Below are 16,670 nucleotides of genomic sequence, written 5' to 3' on the forward strand. Positions count from 1 at the left end.
ATTTCATTAGTATGAATAAGGGGTGCATTGGGTATCCATGTATTTTATATGCAGTAAGTTTGTATACAATGCACTCCTTTTCAATAATAGGTTGTGCCTCATTATGTATTATAATACAAAGGTCAACCATCGGGGTCAAGTTGCGTCCACAATACTGACCACATGACATCATCTTAGGAAGTTTGACAGCCAAAGGACAAAGCTTTAAATCATAAACCATAATTTTTCCAGTGCCTAACTCACTGTAACCTTGACCTTTGTCCAACTGAAACTGTAACTATAGGGATCATCTATCTCAGTCAAGCAGGTCAAGTTGTTGACAGGAGATCATTTTCAGTTTCAAGGTGATTGCAATCGAGACTAGTTAAATCCTAAATAATGGGGGTCATCAACTTACTTCAGACAATTATTCAATGAAGTTTGTCCTCTGCAGACCCCAAGTGTTCTGTAGTAACTGACTTTAAACCAAGTAAGTCTACACATGAACAGACTACCGACTAACCCCCACATCAAAACAACATATCCCCCTTTCATTCAAAGCGGGTGGAGGGTGAAAAGGGAAATTAAATTATCCTAGAGTAAAATGGAACATGTTTAATTTTTCTCAACAACCCATTTCTGTCTGTAACAGTTTTTTCTTTTCTTTTCTATTAAAACGTGCAAAAATGTATATTATGTGTTACAAACATGTTTGCTGAGTTTTCAGGTCTGTTTCTTGAAATAACATGTAAATTTAACATCTTTCTAAATTGGCGAATTAAGACTATCACCCCCTTGGGTATTTAAGAATGCAAATTAAAAAGAACATGCAATCAATGTTATTACATGTTGAATAAGAAACACATCATTTTTCTCCAGATATGTACCATAATTATTTTAATGGTTACCAAATTTAATCTGAACGAAAATAAATTAAAACCTTCAGGGTATGTTTCTCATCAACTTTCTTAACTAGCACATTACATCACCTTCTGGTACCAGGCTTCTTCCAAAATTACTAACTAAAAGAAAGTATCGAAGGCTAGGAGCCAAAACATCAGTTAGAGCTAGCAGAAGACATATTTTTATCGAACAAACATGACATGGTTCAATTTAGGTATTGGCATGCATGAAGCACATAATTACTATATTAATCGTTCCTGTACTTTTTACCCACCATGATCTACATCCATGGTGCATATGTAACACAGTACCGCTAGCTTTAACCAGGTCTGACTCTGTTTATTGTGAAACTGCTAATATATATTTCATTTGAAAAAAAAAATCTTCACTTAAAAAGTCATTTTTTCCTTGGCACTTTACCCAGCAAAGAAAATCTTAGTCCATAAAACAGAACATTATTCAGCTCTTTACCTAATTATTGGCTTATTAATTATTGGCATACAATGAGGCATTGGGGGCATGATTGATTAAAAAATTGTCTACTTTTAACAAAAAATTACAAAAGCTCCAGCTCACAAGTTCAGGAAAGCTAATTCTCACATACGTGCTGTCAATCAAGTTCAGCTCTACAGGATATTTCACACAAATACTCAATTCCAAAGTCTTGAATCTTTTTTAGGGCGAATCTTAGCACAAAAAGTACTTCCTGGTTTTCAAACATTCTGTTTGTTTACACTGGATTTTTCATAATTTTTGTAGTCCTAGACTTCATACCAGTCCTTGATCTTGTTTTGTCTATGTGCTGTTGTTCAAATCAACACAGAACACATTTTTTATCTGGGGATCAAATTTATAATCACTTGCTGTTTATACTAGTTAAAAGCGATTTTTTTTTGTACCAGTGTGGGAGATAACAAGATGTACCTCACTATTCCCTTTAATTCTACAACCTTTACCACTTATACGAATAAGCAATTGAAACTAAATCCACGGTAGTTAAAATGGGACAGTGCAATGCGAATCATTCTGAAATCTTCATTAGAGAAAAATTTAGACCATAGCAATATATAAAACTGAAATGATAAAAAGACCATTTACTCACTTTATGATTACGTATTTTCTCCATTGCACTCCCACATTTCCGTCTCCCGTTCATTGCCGGCAATGTATCGGATCCAACAGAAACTGTGGAATTGTTGCTTGGGAAATACAGCTCTTCTGCCTGCGGTTCTCCCTGGTTACCAAGGTGTGATAAACATTCCATCGAATGGTCTGACTCGGATGAAATGAGTGATGCTTTCGACTGAGTCTTATGAACACAGGTAGATGTTTTTATCACATTGAGTCGATCTCTGATCATGTCTATACCATGTACACCATATAATCCCCTCGATCCCGAATACATTTTCAGTTCATGAGGTATAACTGGTGTATAGATTCTTGAGGCTTGGTTTACGGAACCTACTGGAGAATTAACGGCAGAGTTTTGAGTGGAGTGTGATCGCATTGGTGAGCATGACATTGCACGAGCAGTCCCAGGCGAACGGAGATGCTCCGGGTAAGCGATATGGCTGACACTGTGAACACGTCGGTGGCGACATCCTTGGTCCTGGAAATCGAGACACTGGTGACCTCCACTAAAGGTCACAGGGTAGTTATTCACTGACAGGTTATTGCACACTTCACACTGAGATTCTGAAAAAATGTATACAATCAGAATGAAGGAAAGTGGCAAATAAATCACACAAAATAATCAATCCTAGAGTCTTCTGAAACTAAAAGAGTGAATCTACACTAAGGTCTAGTCCTAGTTTATACTTTTTATCAGTACTGTATTTCAGTACTATTCATTAGTGTCTGTGATATGCTGTGAATCATGAAAAAAATAATGCTGAACTTTTCACCGTTTACAAATTTTGACATCCTAAAGTAACACCCCCAAAAATCTACGAATGCTTCTGTTAACATTTAATGTGCCTGTAAAATGATTTTACTAGACTGAATTGTGACAAATAACAATTTCTGGGCATTGTGTTCAAAATAACTAAGATTACTGCCACCAAAAATCAAACAAGAGGACCATGATGGTCCTGAATCGCTCACCTGTCCCCACGTGACCCAGTTTTGAACTGAGTATGACGTCGTTTTTTCTATTATTTGACATAGTGACCTAGTTTTTGAGCTCATGTGACCCAGTTATCAAGATAAAAATTCTGACCAATTTTCATGAAGATCTCATGAAAAATATGGCCTCTAGAGAGGTCACAAGGTTTTTCTATTATTTGACCTAATGACCTAGTTTTTGACCGCATGTGACCCAGTTTCGAACTTTAACTAGATATCATCAAGGTGAACATTCTGGCCAATTTTCATGAAGATCCATTGAAAAATATGGCCTCTAGAGAGATCAAAAGGTTTTTTTCTATTTTTAGATCTACTGACCTAGTTTTTGACCGCAGTTGACCCAGTTTTGAATTTGACCTAGATATCATCAAGATGAACATTCAGACCAACTTTCATACAGATCCCATGAAAAATATGGCCTCTAGAGAGGTCACAAGGTTTTTTTATTATTTGACCTACTGACCTAGTTTTTAAGGCAATGTGACCCAGTTTCGATCTTGACCTAGATATCAACAAGTTGAACATTCTGAACAATTTTCATGAAGATCCATTCAAAAGTATGGCCTCTAGAAAGGTCACAAGGTTTTTCTATTTTTAAAACTACTGACCTAGTTTTTGACCGCAGTTGACCCAGTTTCAAACTTACCTAGATATCATCAAGATGGACATTCAGACCAACTTTCATACAGATCCCATGAAAAATATGGCCTCTAGAGAGATCACAAGGTTTTTCTATTATTTGACCTATCGACCTAGTTTTTGAAGGCACATGACCCAGTTTCGAACTTGATCTAGATATCATCAAGGTGAACATTCTGACTAACTTTCATGAAGATCCATTGAAAAGTATGGCCTCTAGAGAGGTCACAAGGTTTTTCTAATTTTAGACCTACTGACTTAGTTTTGGATCGCAAGTGACCCAGTTTCGAACCTGACCTAGATATGATCAAGATGAATATTCAGACTAACTTGCATATAGATCCCATGAAAAATATGGCCTCTAGAGAGGTCACAAGGTTTTTTTATTATTTGACCTACTGACCTAGTTTTTGAAGGCATGTGACCCAGTTTCGAACTTGACCTAGATATCATCAAGTTGAACATTCTGACTAACTTTCATGAAGATCCATTGAAAAGTATGGCCTCTAGAGAGGTCACAAGGTTTTTCTATTTTTAGACCTACTGACCTAGTTTTGGACCACACGTGACCCAGTTTCAAACTTGACCTAAATGTCATCAAGGTGAACATTCTGACCAATTTTCATAAAGATTCCATGAAAAATGTGACCTCTAGAGTGGTCACAAGCAAAAGTTTACGCACGGACGCACAGTCGACGGACGCTGCGCGATCACAAAAGCTCACCTTGTCACTTTGTGACAGGTGAGCTAAAAACAAATCAGCATTTTCATCTTATTTTGGCCAGAATTGATACAAATGATTTTCGTTATGGTACGTCAACAATAAGGATTATTTTTTGTATGCTAAAAACACAAACAAAATTAAAATTCAATGTCTATTTATTCTGAATACTCTTCAAAAAAGTTTTTTTTTTCTAAATTCATTGAAGAAAATAGAAATTACTAACTATTTAAACAGTCCTCATCAAAAGTAAGATATATTTCAAATTGTCTCCAACAATATATAGCTATAATAAATAATTATTAGAGGCTTCCTCTTTCTTTCTGTTTTCTTATAATTTGACCATAAATTTTAATGCAGACAAATTAATCTTCCAGCACACTCCCACAGATTACTTTTTCATATCTTTTCTATCAGATAAAACACAACTTAGGATTCTGCTCTCCAGTGTCTGGAGAAAGAGAAGGAACAGATCAAATTGTTCATAGTGCAACTTGTTCATTGATCAATTCTTTATGGAAATGCTTTTAAAACCAAGCCATGTCACTAGTAAATGACAAATAAAGTTGAGTAACCTAGCCTATGGGTAAGAGGCACAGATTATGGGTTTAAGGTCCTTGTCTGTGACCTTGACATTACATATCTGAGTCTTACGGCTTACATACCTTCTTACCATGCTGTACATTTGTATAGTTTCATTACAATACATTTGTTTAAAAGTAAGATATGACACTCAGGGTTAGGGTTCTTGTCCTGTGACCTTGACCTTGAAGGTACAGTCATGTCTTTTGTGCCAAACACACCTTCTAATCATGCTTAAAGTATCAATGAAATCTCTTGCATTGTTTAAAACATACAGCTGAGATATGGTTCCTTGTTCTGACCTTTGAGAAGCAGTCAAAGTACACACATACAGACAGAAGAATTATCAAATGCCTCCCTTCAGGGGTATAAAGCGACAAAATAGATCACTCGTTAGTGCAAGTCTTCAACAAATCAAAGGCTGAACAATGTGCATATCAAAAATTTTAGACTTTGCCAGAGATTGTCAATTACTGCAACCAAAGTCTGTTTGGGGAGTAATATTCAAAATTGGGGAGTAATCTTAACAAGAGCTGTCAGTGGACAGCACGCTCGACTATTCTCAGTGCTTGATAGCATAATATAAGCTATGAGTAAAACTATAACATTACGATAAGCATATTCCAAGTCGAAAAGGGGCCGTAATTCAGTCAAAATGCTTGATAAAGTTGCCTCCTCCTTTTTACAGACCGGGGTCATGATGGTAAACAAGTATGATAAATATGAAAGCAATATCTCAATGGACTTTGAAAATATTTGGGGTGGTAGGCAAACTTTAACATTTATTCTAAGTCGAAAAGGGGCCATAATTCAGTCAAAATACTTGATAGAGTTGCCTCCTCCTTTTAACAGACTGGGGTCATGATGGTAAACAAGTATGCAAAATATGAAAGCAATATCTCAATGGACTTTGAAAATATTTGGGGTGGTATGCAAACTTTAACATTTATTCTAAGTCGAAATGGGGCCATAATTCAGTCAAAATGCTTGATAGAGTTGCCTCCTCCTTTTTACAGACTGGAGTCATGATGGTAAACAAGTATGCAAAATATGAAAGCAATACCTCAATGGACTTTGAAAATATTTGGGGTGGTACGCAAACTTTAACATTTGTGTGACGCTCACGCTCACGCTAACGCTAACACTCACTCCGACGCCGGGGCGAGTAGGATAGCTCCCCTATTCTTCGAATAGTCGAGCTAAAAATAACAGTACATTTAGTATATTTTAAAGCCAGACATCATTCTGTGCAAGTAACAAAATGGCACTAGATCCACTATGGCTTGTCCCTTAATGCTTTAAGTTTAATATTCCTATGAGCTGAAACATGTATTACATAGTCAGTAAATAAAAGCTATGAAAAATCAAAGGCCTTAAGAAAGGGAAGTAATTATGATTTTGTCAAATGCCAGGATTCAAACAGTAAAGGTATTTCATAAGAAGTTAATACAGCTTTATATTCACAGCCTAAACAGCGCATTTGTACCCTTTAAACAATATACGATCCTTAAGGCAGTAAACCCTTAATGACAGCGACTATGTATTATATGCCATTTCAGTATTCCTCAGGCAATAATAAAACTCATACCAGCACCAGCTGTGAAAAGAAGAAATGGAAGAAAGAGAATATTTAATCAAACAGAAAATGCTGGTTATGTCATTATAGATGAGTGCCTTAAGGTAGTTCTGCACATTCTTGCATAAAAACTACTTTTTTCACTGGATCCGCCCATGTATAAACGGGAGAAAAATCGTGTGCAAACAAGGCAATTCACGTGCTGTTAATACATGATTTTTATTTTTGAAATGCTTTGCCAAGGACGTATGTATGTATTTCTGCGCAGACTGATATTTGGCATTTGCATCTTGTTTCTTCCATAATAACCTCTTCTTGTAGCATTATAGATACAATGTAATTCATAGTATGTTTAGCTGTATCAGTTTCCAACCCCAAACGTACCGCCCCCATCAATGTACGCACTAGCTTCTCTTAGAGTTTACTCCCTTTACAAATTAAGCGTTTGTTCAGTTATTGTAAATAATAAATAAGTATCGCGTGTAACTTGTGCTATTTCCATTTTTTAGGTATTATATTAATGATTTTTGTTAGTATTAGTCGGTTTGTTTTTGCCTCATTTTTCGCAGAATTCATATAATAAACATCGAAAGCTAGTCACTAGCTTCGTACTCATCCGTACTCTGTTTGTTCGTACTCAAAATAATTCGAATGTAAAGTTATTATTCTTAAAATAATTGTGTTCCTGTTTATCAAATTTTTAAGTTATATGCAAAATTATGTGTAATGTAACGTTTGTAATAACTGAAAATAAAAATAAGATGCTCAAAAACTTTCAAATCACGCTTTTAGTAGTGTTGTTGTTATGTGTGCCCCAGTTATGGATATTCAAAACATGTTTACCGTTTCCAAGAACAACAAGAATGGTAAATAAAAAATGTACCGGAATCGTCAAGTCATCACATATGAAAACAATGCATTTAGTCGTCGTGTAATATTTTTTATGCAAGAATAGTGACAATACACGTTTGTTTTGTGTATTAACGCCTGCAGAAGCCCTTGGGATATGTTTGTGACCTCAACCTTCGGTCTCGGTCACAAACAATCCCGCGGGCTTCTGCAGACGTTAATACACAAAAAAATGTGTATTATCCCTACATTCAGACCAAAAAATATTTCCACGTGGAATTTGATTAAAACCTAATTTTTTTAAAACTTCAAAATATATTGAGACAACTCAGCAATTCTTTTTTTTAATATATAATTTTTTATTTAGAAGTACAGTAACATTGCCACTTTAATAAATTTACTCATGGGTTGCCAGGAATTCATAAAATGATTTTCATTTCTGTATGCTGAGTCCAGGTTTTATTCGAAATCATCCAGATAAATGACGTTATGCCATTACTTCCAGTTTTTCAAATGTGCAGAACTAATGTAAAAGCTATAATGCTTGCAAGAAGCAATATCTGACCTGAGTATATAGAAGGAGATTTTGTAGGTTTCAGGGAGCTTGATTTCTTGGTTTTGCCTCCAATCTTCTTGTCCTTGTCTTTACCATGGTCCTGAAAATATATTAAGATACATTGTATATTTTGTGTTTAATTAATCACACGGAAGATTAAGTGAAAGGTCAAGGAACACGAAGAATGTTAGAATATTTGCCAAGTGCAGTCTTATTATAACCTTCAACACAGTGAGCAATTCTCTTTACAAAGACAAAGATTTTCTTTCCCATTTCATTAGACTTTGGTAAATGTTAGTCTTTTCAGAGATATTTGCTTTGTATTTTAAAGATGAGAATGTTCGTAAGCTTATTTATAGTTGCCGCCAGTAATCTTTATTGGTGACTACCTGTACTGTAGACTACTAACAATGTAAGTGAGAGGACAGTGCAAGATACAGAACAAGCTCTAATTCCAGAAGCTTCCCTGGTCATTAAGAGTGTCAGGTGAAAAGCACCCATACACAGGACTCTTATTCCAATGTTTCTAGTTGGAGTGTGCGGGCTCAAACTCACAATCCCAGTGGTTTCCTAGTCAATGTTCCACTGCTCAATGAAAAATTAACCTTTCAGTCTGACCTTGACCTTAAGTCATGGTCATGCCAAACACTTATATAAAGTTCATATAGCTAACATAATTTTTTTCTGCTTTCTTACTGGTTTGAAAACAACAAATACTAAGGCCATTGCCTTGTTCAGTCCTATAACTAACTTTTTCTATACTTTATGGTAAGTAGCCGATCACAACAATTAAAAGTCAGTAAATATGATAACTTAACAAGGGAAGCAACTTATGTTGTACTAAAATTCAAACATCATCTTTATATCTACTTTAAGACAAGAGGACCATGATGGTCCTGAATCGCTCACCTATCCCCACATGACCCAGTGTCGAACTGAGTATGATGTCGTTATTTCTATTATATGACAAAGTGACCTAGTTTTTGAGCACATGTGACCTAGATATCATCAAGATAAAAAATTCTGACCAATTTTCATGAAGATCCATTGAAAAATATGACCTCTAGAGAGGTCACAAGGTTTTTCTATTTTTCGACCTACTGACCTAGTTTTTGACCGCACATGACCAAGTTTCAAACTTGACCTAGATATCATCAAGCTGAACACTCTCACCAATTTTCATGAAGATCCATTGAGAAATATGGCCTCTGGAGAAGTCACAAGGTTTTTCTATTTTTAGACCTACTGACCTAGTTTTTGACCGTACGTGACCCAGTTTCAAACTTGATCTAGATATCATCAAGATGAACATTCTGATCAATTTTCATGAAGATCTCGTGAAAAATATGGCCTCTAGAGAGGTCACAAGGTTTTTCTATTTTTAGATCTACTGACCTAGTTATTGACCACAAGTGACCCAGTTTCGATCTTGACCTAGATATCAACAAGTTGAACATTCTGACTAATTTTTATAAAGATCCCATGAAAAATATGGCCCCTACAGAGGTCACAAAGTTTTTCTATTTTCAGACCTACTGACCTAGTTTTTAACCCCACGTGACCCAGTTTCAAACTTGACCTAGATACCACCAAGGTGAACATTCTGACCAATTTTCATGAAGATCCATTGAGAAATATGGCCTCTAGAGAGGTCACAAGGTTTTTCTATTTTTAGACCTACTGACCTAGTTTTTGATCCCATGTGACCCAGTTTCGAACTTGACCTAGATATCTTCAAGGTGAACATTCTGACCAATTTTCATGAAGATCCATTGAGAAATATGGCCTCTAGAGAGGTCACAAGGTTTTTCTATTTTTAGACCTACTGACCTAGTTTTTGACCCCATGTGACCCAGTTTCGCACTTGACCTAGATATCTTCAAGGTGAACATTCTGACCAATTTTCATGAAGATCCATTGAGAAATATGGCCTCTAGAGAGGTCACAAGGTTTCACTATTTTTAGACCTACTGACCTAGTTTTTGACCCCACAAGACCCAGTTTCGAACTTGAACTAAATATCATCAAGGTGAATATTCTGACCAATTTTCATGAAGATCTCATGAAAAATATGGCCTCTAGAGAGGTCATAAGGTTTTTCTATTTTTAGACCTACTGACCTAGTTTTTGACCGCACGTGACCCAGTTTCAAACTTGACCTAGATATCATCAAGATGAACATTCTGACCAACTTTCATAAAGATCCCATGAAAAATGTCACCTCTAGAGTGGTCACAAGCAAAAGTTTACCCACGCACGCACGCATGCACGCACGGACGACGGACGCCACGCGATCACAAAAGCTCACCTTGTCACTTTGTGACAGGTGAGCTAAAAACTAATCATCTCCTGTGTTTACTAAGAGAAATATATCGGTGGCAATAATTAATCTGGAAAGCAATAACTATTCCACCTACCATTGATAATTTGAGAAGATTTTCTGACTTAATGGAAAAATCCTGTTAAGATAATCATTTTCATCATAAACATCAATAAATAATGAAGATTTAGCTTTAATAATGACAGAGATAGCCAGACTTCATATTAAACAAAACAGTCTGTTAATCTAGTGATTTCATAAACACTTTAAGTAGTGTTATACAATTTACCTATCATCAAAAGTCAAATAAATTTCTATGATGAGACAAAGTCACAAAATATTATCAGTGGAATTAATTACCAGTTGCGAAATCAATAAGATTTGTGGGGGACTAAATTTCATGGATTTCGTGGTGGCAATTTAATCAATAATATTAAATCACAATGAACATAAAAAATTCCCATTCAGTTTATCTTTTAAATTTCTAAAATGGACTGGTCCATCATTCAATTTGGGCAGTACCACTTATTATACAAAGGAGTGTTCACTGAAAATTTGCTGACTGAATAGAGAATAGCGCAGACCAAGATCAGAGTATAGTGATTCTGTCTTAGGAGTTAGTGGGTCTTTTTTGCCATTTTGACCTCTGAGGTAAAGACCTGACTCTTGCAAGTCACACATCTTGTCAATATGTCATTATATAAACATTTATATAAACCTTTTGATTGGTTTAAAAGTTATTGCACAAAGTGTTTCGGATGGACAAATATATATAAACGGACAGGCAGTGGTTTTACTCTATACAGCCGGGCTTCAGGGGCTCAACAGTATATACTTAATGAATGGCTTGCTGGTCAATAGTCAAAACTGTTGCCAAAGGTCTGATGGACTAAGGGCCAATAGTTTTGACTGGCAAGCCATTCAATAAGTGTTTATTACATGACATAAGAAATAAATTTTTAGATTTTTTTCTTCTTCAAAGTTTTTTTTTACTTAAGCTCAACAAAATTTAGAGCTGAACTGCAGACAGCTAAGGTCAATAGCACAAGCTATGGAGAGGTGATTTATGTAAAGATGCATGTTATAACAAGAGCACCACAATGTGGAGCAATATATACCTGAAGGTATGACCATTGACCCCTAAGTGTGATCTTGACCTTGCAGCTAGCCATCCAGAACATGTGCTTTGCACATCCTCTCGATGTGGTGAACATCTGTGTCAAGTTTCTTCGAAATCCTTAAATGGGTTCAAGAGTTACAGAGCAATGACCTTTGATCCCTAAGTGTGACCTTGGCCTTGAAGCGAGACATCCAGAACATTAGCTCTCCATGTCGTCTTGATGTGGTGAACATTTGTGCCAAGTTTCTTTACAATCCTTCAAGCAGTTCAAGAGTTACAGAGTGGACATGAAACACACTCATTAGACTATTGACCCCTAAGTGTGACCTTAGCCTTGAAGTGAGCCATCCAAAACATGTGTTCTGCACATCGACTCCATGTGGTGAACATTTGTGTCAAGTTTCTTTGATCATTCAAGGGAGTCAAGAGTTACAGAGTGGTCACGAAACACACTCATATGATGTTTGACCCCGAAGTGTGACCTTGATGTGAGCCATCCAGAACATGCGCTCTGCACTTCGTCCCGATGTGGTGAACATTTGTGTAATGTTTCTTTGAAATCCTTCAAGGGGTTCAAGAGTTACAGAGCGGGCACGAAATTGCTAACGGACAGACAGACAGATGGACACCGGTGGTATAACAAAATACGTCCTTTCGCCGTATAAAAATGACTGGTGTCTATGTTACTAATACAAGCATTAAGTCAACCAGAATTGCAAAAGAGTGATGTCTACCCCAAATATAGCACATAGCAAAATCTTAGAGTGGTGTATCACATCAGCAACATCTGTTTTTGTTAAATACAGAATTCTGTTATGTGTATGTAAAATGTTTTTCAACAGTATTTTCACGCTAACTAAAGACTTTACCAATTATAAAAGAATTTTCTGAACAGTGCTAACTACTCTATATAAAGCAGATGCAATGACTCCTAAGCAAATCAGTACATGTCAAGCCTTTTTTTTTCTAAGAAAATATTGAATTTGACCCTGGTAAAGCACTGGGAACAAACATTATGATCTGATATGAAGTTCCAGTATCAGTTATCAGATGATCAACTTACAAGTGGTAGCCTGAGCTACCTAAAGTTTCATTACTGACATAAAAAACAGGATATCATAATCATTTTGAGATAAAATCTTCATGTTCCATAAAGTGTATCTTTTAGATTTCCAGAAACACAGGCCCATTTCCTATTGCAATTACAACTGTTCTTAAAACACATCCTGTCATTATCTTTATCTAAATGACCATTTTTTAAGGGGCTGGAGCAAGGGAATAGAGCCAAAGAGGAGGGGAACTTCAGTCATATGGTGTCTTTAGGGTGATCCTGCAGGCGTATTTTTCAACAAAGGCAGGTACTTCCTAAGAAACACTAAAATTTACACAGGCCTAGAAAGGAAAGATTCCTCACAAATTTCTTGGAAAACGGTGAATAGAAATGCCAAATAAGGTTGAGGAGTAAGACACCAGGTGCCCCTTAACTCACTAACCAGTTGAATCGCTTCCTCACATGGGATACAAAACGAAGCGCGATAATTATAAACAGCATTCTGTGGCTTCAGCTTCCAATTTCCATCACCAAACACATTTAAAGTTCTGTTCACATGAGACTCTAATCAGCAGCTTTTTATCCTTGCCTGACCATTTTGCCACTTTCTTCTATCATTTAGCTAGGGAAAAGGCATGTTTCTGGTCAAAAGGAAATTGTTTGGTAATACGTGAGAGTTCAATATGGCAACACCTCAATCCTAATGCAAAACTTGGCATGCAGTATGGTTTTCTTGCATTTGGCAAAATAACCATAAATTATTTCTCCAGAAAGCAGTACTGCTTTATTTTATACTAATAAATATGAAAACAATCTTGCTCCAAAGATGAATAGGCTCAAAAATAGAAAAGTTGCCTTGATCAAAAGGAAAGGCTTCCTCTTGGTGGCGGTGATATTTCTGGTTCTTTGGGATCATCGAGACCATTCAAAGTACTATAATGTATAACGGAGGTCTGTGGACAATGTTTGGGGTGTAGCACATTTAATTACCACTCCTGAACAGATACTAACGGAGTCTTCTACAATTAGGCTTATTTTTTATGTACCGTATTTTCCCGTATTAACGCCCCCGGGGGCGTTACATTTTCCAAAGAGGGGGCGTTTATTTGAGGTAAAAAAATAAAAAATGAAAATTTTTACAAAACTTAAAAACATCGTTCAAACTAGCTGTAAAGTGTTTCTGTGTTGTTTAATCCCCCCAAAACGTAATTATTTGGCATCCAATTTAATGCAGTGTGTCTTTTATGCATTTAAGGTAGTTCTGCACGTTACGATCGAAATTTTTTCTACAATGTAGAATTTGATTAAACTCTGATTTTTCAAAACTTCGGAATATACTAAGAAAATTCAGCAAATAAAAAAGATAGGGTCGTGTGCTTGATTTTTTGCTAGACAGATTTGAAAAATTCCGACCTCATGCTAGTTTTCGTAATGGGAGTCTATGGGAAAATCGCAACTTTCATAACATTTTCGCGAATAGAAATTTTTCTACAATGTAGATTTTAATGAAACTTCTCACAGTTGTAAATAAATATATGGCCTATAATAAAGTGAAATAAAATGTATAGGTCCGTGTGCTTATTTTTGAGATATTTGGCTATGATTAAAGTGAACCGCCTATTTTAAGCTAATTTTAAGACATTATTTTGAGTTATTTAAGTGTCAGATGTTTTAATATCATATTTTAACTTTATAAAGATAGTAACAGTGCCATTTTAATAAATTTACTCACTGGTTGCCATTAATTCATAAAATGACTTTCGTTTCCGTACGCCGAATCCAGGCATTATTCTACGTTTTCCGGATAAATGACGTTACGCCATTACTTCCGGTTTATCAAACGTGCAGAACTACCTTAAATACGGTACCTCGTGTATTCCATGTCTGGCTTTTTGACACGCTCGCGACACTACACATTACGTCATGACCCAAACAGCTGTGTACTCCGATAACATTTTCCTTAGTACATGCGGGTAGCTAATTGCGCAATACACAATGTCAATGGTTTGACACGCTGCTGTGCCTGCTTTTAAATTAAAGGTTCTTAAAACTGCCGAAGAAAAGGGTATATCGTAAACACATTGCTGCAAGATTGTTTAAAGTCGGCAGGAAGCGTGCGCGCGAGTGGTGTAAAAACAAATCAAAAATGTATTTACCGTTTAATTTTCTGTTACATACCGTACTTAGTACAAATGTTTTGGACTTACGGTACATGGACTGTTTAAAAGTGTGTTTAATTTTTAATACATTGGACTTTAGTACTGTAAATTACTTATTATGTGGACTTATAAAAATGAGGTAGGTGATTTTTTCCCGTTCTTGTTGATTTTTTTTCCGTCCAAAATGGGTGGGGGGCGTTAATTAGAGGGGGGGCCTTAATTCGGGAAAATACGGTACTTTGCTTTCAGCCAATCTTCTTATGGACTTTATTGTTCATGCTATATAATCCAGTCAACAGTAACTGTTCTTTCAAGCATCAAATTTTTGACTTATACTGGCTAAAATTTGACAGAAAATTGAATCACAATTTAAACTTTCTTGTAAGTTTAAATGGAATCTTTGGATTTTTCAGTAAAAAATGGTACCCAGGTGGGTAAAACACGACTATAAAGACCTTCTTGCTCTATGACTTGTGCACTTATCTTTTCTTTCTGCCTGATTTCAGCCCTAACAATGTGACATTGATTGTTACAGTGGTGATTTACTTGTCGATTCCTAGGTTTCTTGTTAACGGAATAAAGACATTTCCGGATAATTACATCTGCCTAGATATAGTGTGAGACGGAGTAATAAAACAACTGTAAATGTCCAATGAACTAAAGAATGAAGTCAGAAAAACACACAAAATATTCACAATGTTGTTTGTGTTTTAAAACTTTAAAATCTTTCTAGCTGCATGTTATCTGTTTTCAGTAATATTTATTTCACATTCGGCAATTGACTCAACAGTGGTCTAATGTAGTTTGTAGAACTAGTATGTGTCTGTAAGACACCTACAGACATGGCTGTGCCCCCACTGGTACATTTGTCACAAATAAGGGGCAATAATTCAACTGTTTGCAGTCTTAAGGGGGTATAGCCTCAAAAAACATTTTATATAAAGGATTCATTATTCTATGCCATATACTTTCTCAGCTATGAGCATCACAAACAAAAAATCCACTATTCTGGCTATTTCAAGGGCCATAACTCTGCAATTAGCATAAAAATCTCAAGAAGAAAGCCAAGTGGGCAAGTTCACGTCATGATAAAGACTCATGCAAGGTTTCATGAATTAACATCAAATACTTTTTGAGCTAAGCACATCATTATGTGAAAATGTGCATTTTTGACTATTTCAGGGGCCATATAACTTTAGAAATAGGGGGTGGAGCCAGATGAAAAATAGGAGGTGCACAAGTTTATATCATGATAAAGACTCATGCAGGTTTTCATCAATTTATATCAAATACTTTTTGAGCTAGGCACATCATAAGGTGAAAATGTGCATTTTTGACTATTTCAGGACCATAACTTTAAAAATAGGGGCGAAGCCAGAAGAAAAATAGAAGGTTCGCAAGTTCATAACATGATTACCACACATGCAAGGTTTCATCAATTTATATCAAATACTTTTTGAGCTAGGTGCATCACAAACATTTTTCGGAGGCACGCACGGACGAGACCAAATCTATATGCCCCCACCACTCATAGTGGGGGCACAAAAACTTAGCTTAATGTAGTGTTGTCACACATATAAAAATCATTATAAATGGAGGGAATTTAGCTGTATTATTATAATAACAAGACATTAAAATATCTAATAATTTACAAAATACTTGTCAATAGTATGATGTACAAATTCTGAAAAATGCCTCTTTAAACAAAACAGTACCAGAGGCTTTTTGATTTTTTTTCTTCAGGATGCTGCATTAAGAACATTAGAGCAATGAAATTTCCTGAGTATAATCAATATATACTGCATGCCTCTTGACTTCATCTTCAAAATTGTATCTCAAGTCAGTCCATCATTAGAGCTGGTAATTAAGTTTGAAGTAGAAAATTTAACAAGGCATGAAAACATAAAGATGCTATAAATATACCCACTCACTATAATCTGTATCAGATTGGGCATGAAATTTAAAATCTCTTCAATTTTATAATCCATAACTAAGAGGCAGTTGTTTGAATTCTGAGTAGGTTACAACATGAATTTATATATAAGTTACAATTTTGCCAATTCCATTTTATATCTAACATTCAAGTTTGTT

The 16,670-nt window shown here is 35.7% G+C and overlaps 1 protein-coding gene across 3 annotated transcripts in view; it reads right to left on the bottom strand.

Moving 5' to 3' along the window:
* LOC123553034 (SAM and SH3 domain-containing protein 1-like) overlaps positions 1 to 16,670 on the bottom strand; it is a 92,410-nt gene that overhangs the window by 11,762 nt on the left and 63,978 nt on the right. For all 3 annotated transcript variants that reach the window (XM_053541817.1, XM_053541815.1, XM_053541818.1), the window contains 2 exons: positions 7,939 to 8,029; positions 1,985 to 2,577 (listed from right to left, as the gene is read on the bottom strand). In XM_053541817.1, the coding sequence (XP_053397792.1) occupies positions 1,985 to 2,577; positions 7,939 to 8,029 (684 nt within the window). The remainder of the gene's footprint in view (positions 1 to 1,984; positions 2,578 to 7,938; positions 8,030 to 16,670) is intronic.

The sequence above is a fragment of the Mercenaria mercenaria genome, chromosome 4 (genome assembly GCF_021730395.1).
Source record: "Mercenaria mercenaria strain notata chromosome 4, MADL_Memer_1, whole genome shotgun sequence".
Classification (NCBI taxonomy): domain Eukaryota; kingdom Metazoa; phylum Mollusca; class Bivalvia; order Venerida; family Veneridae; genus Mercenaria; species Mercenaria mercenaria.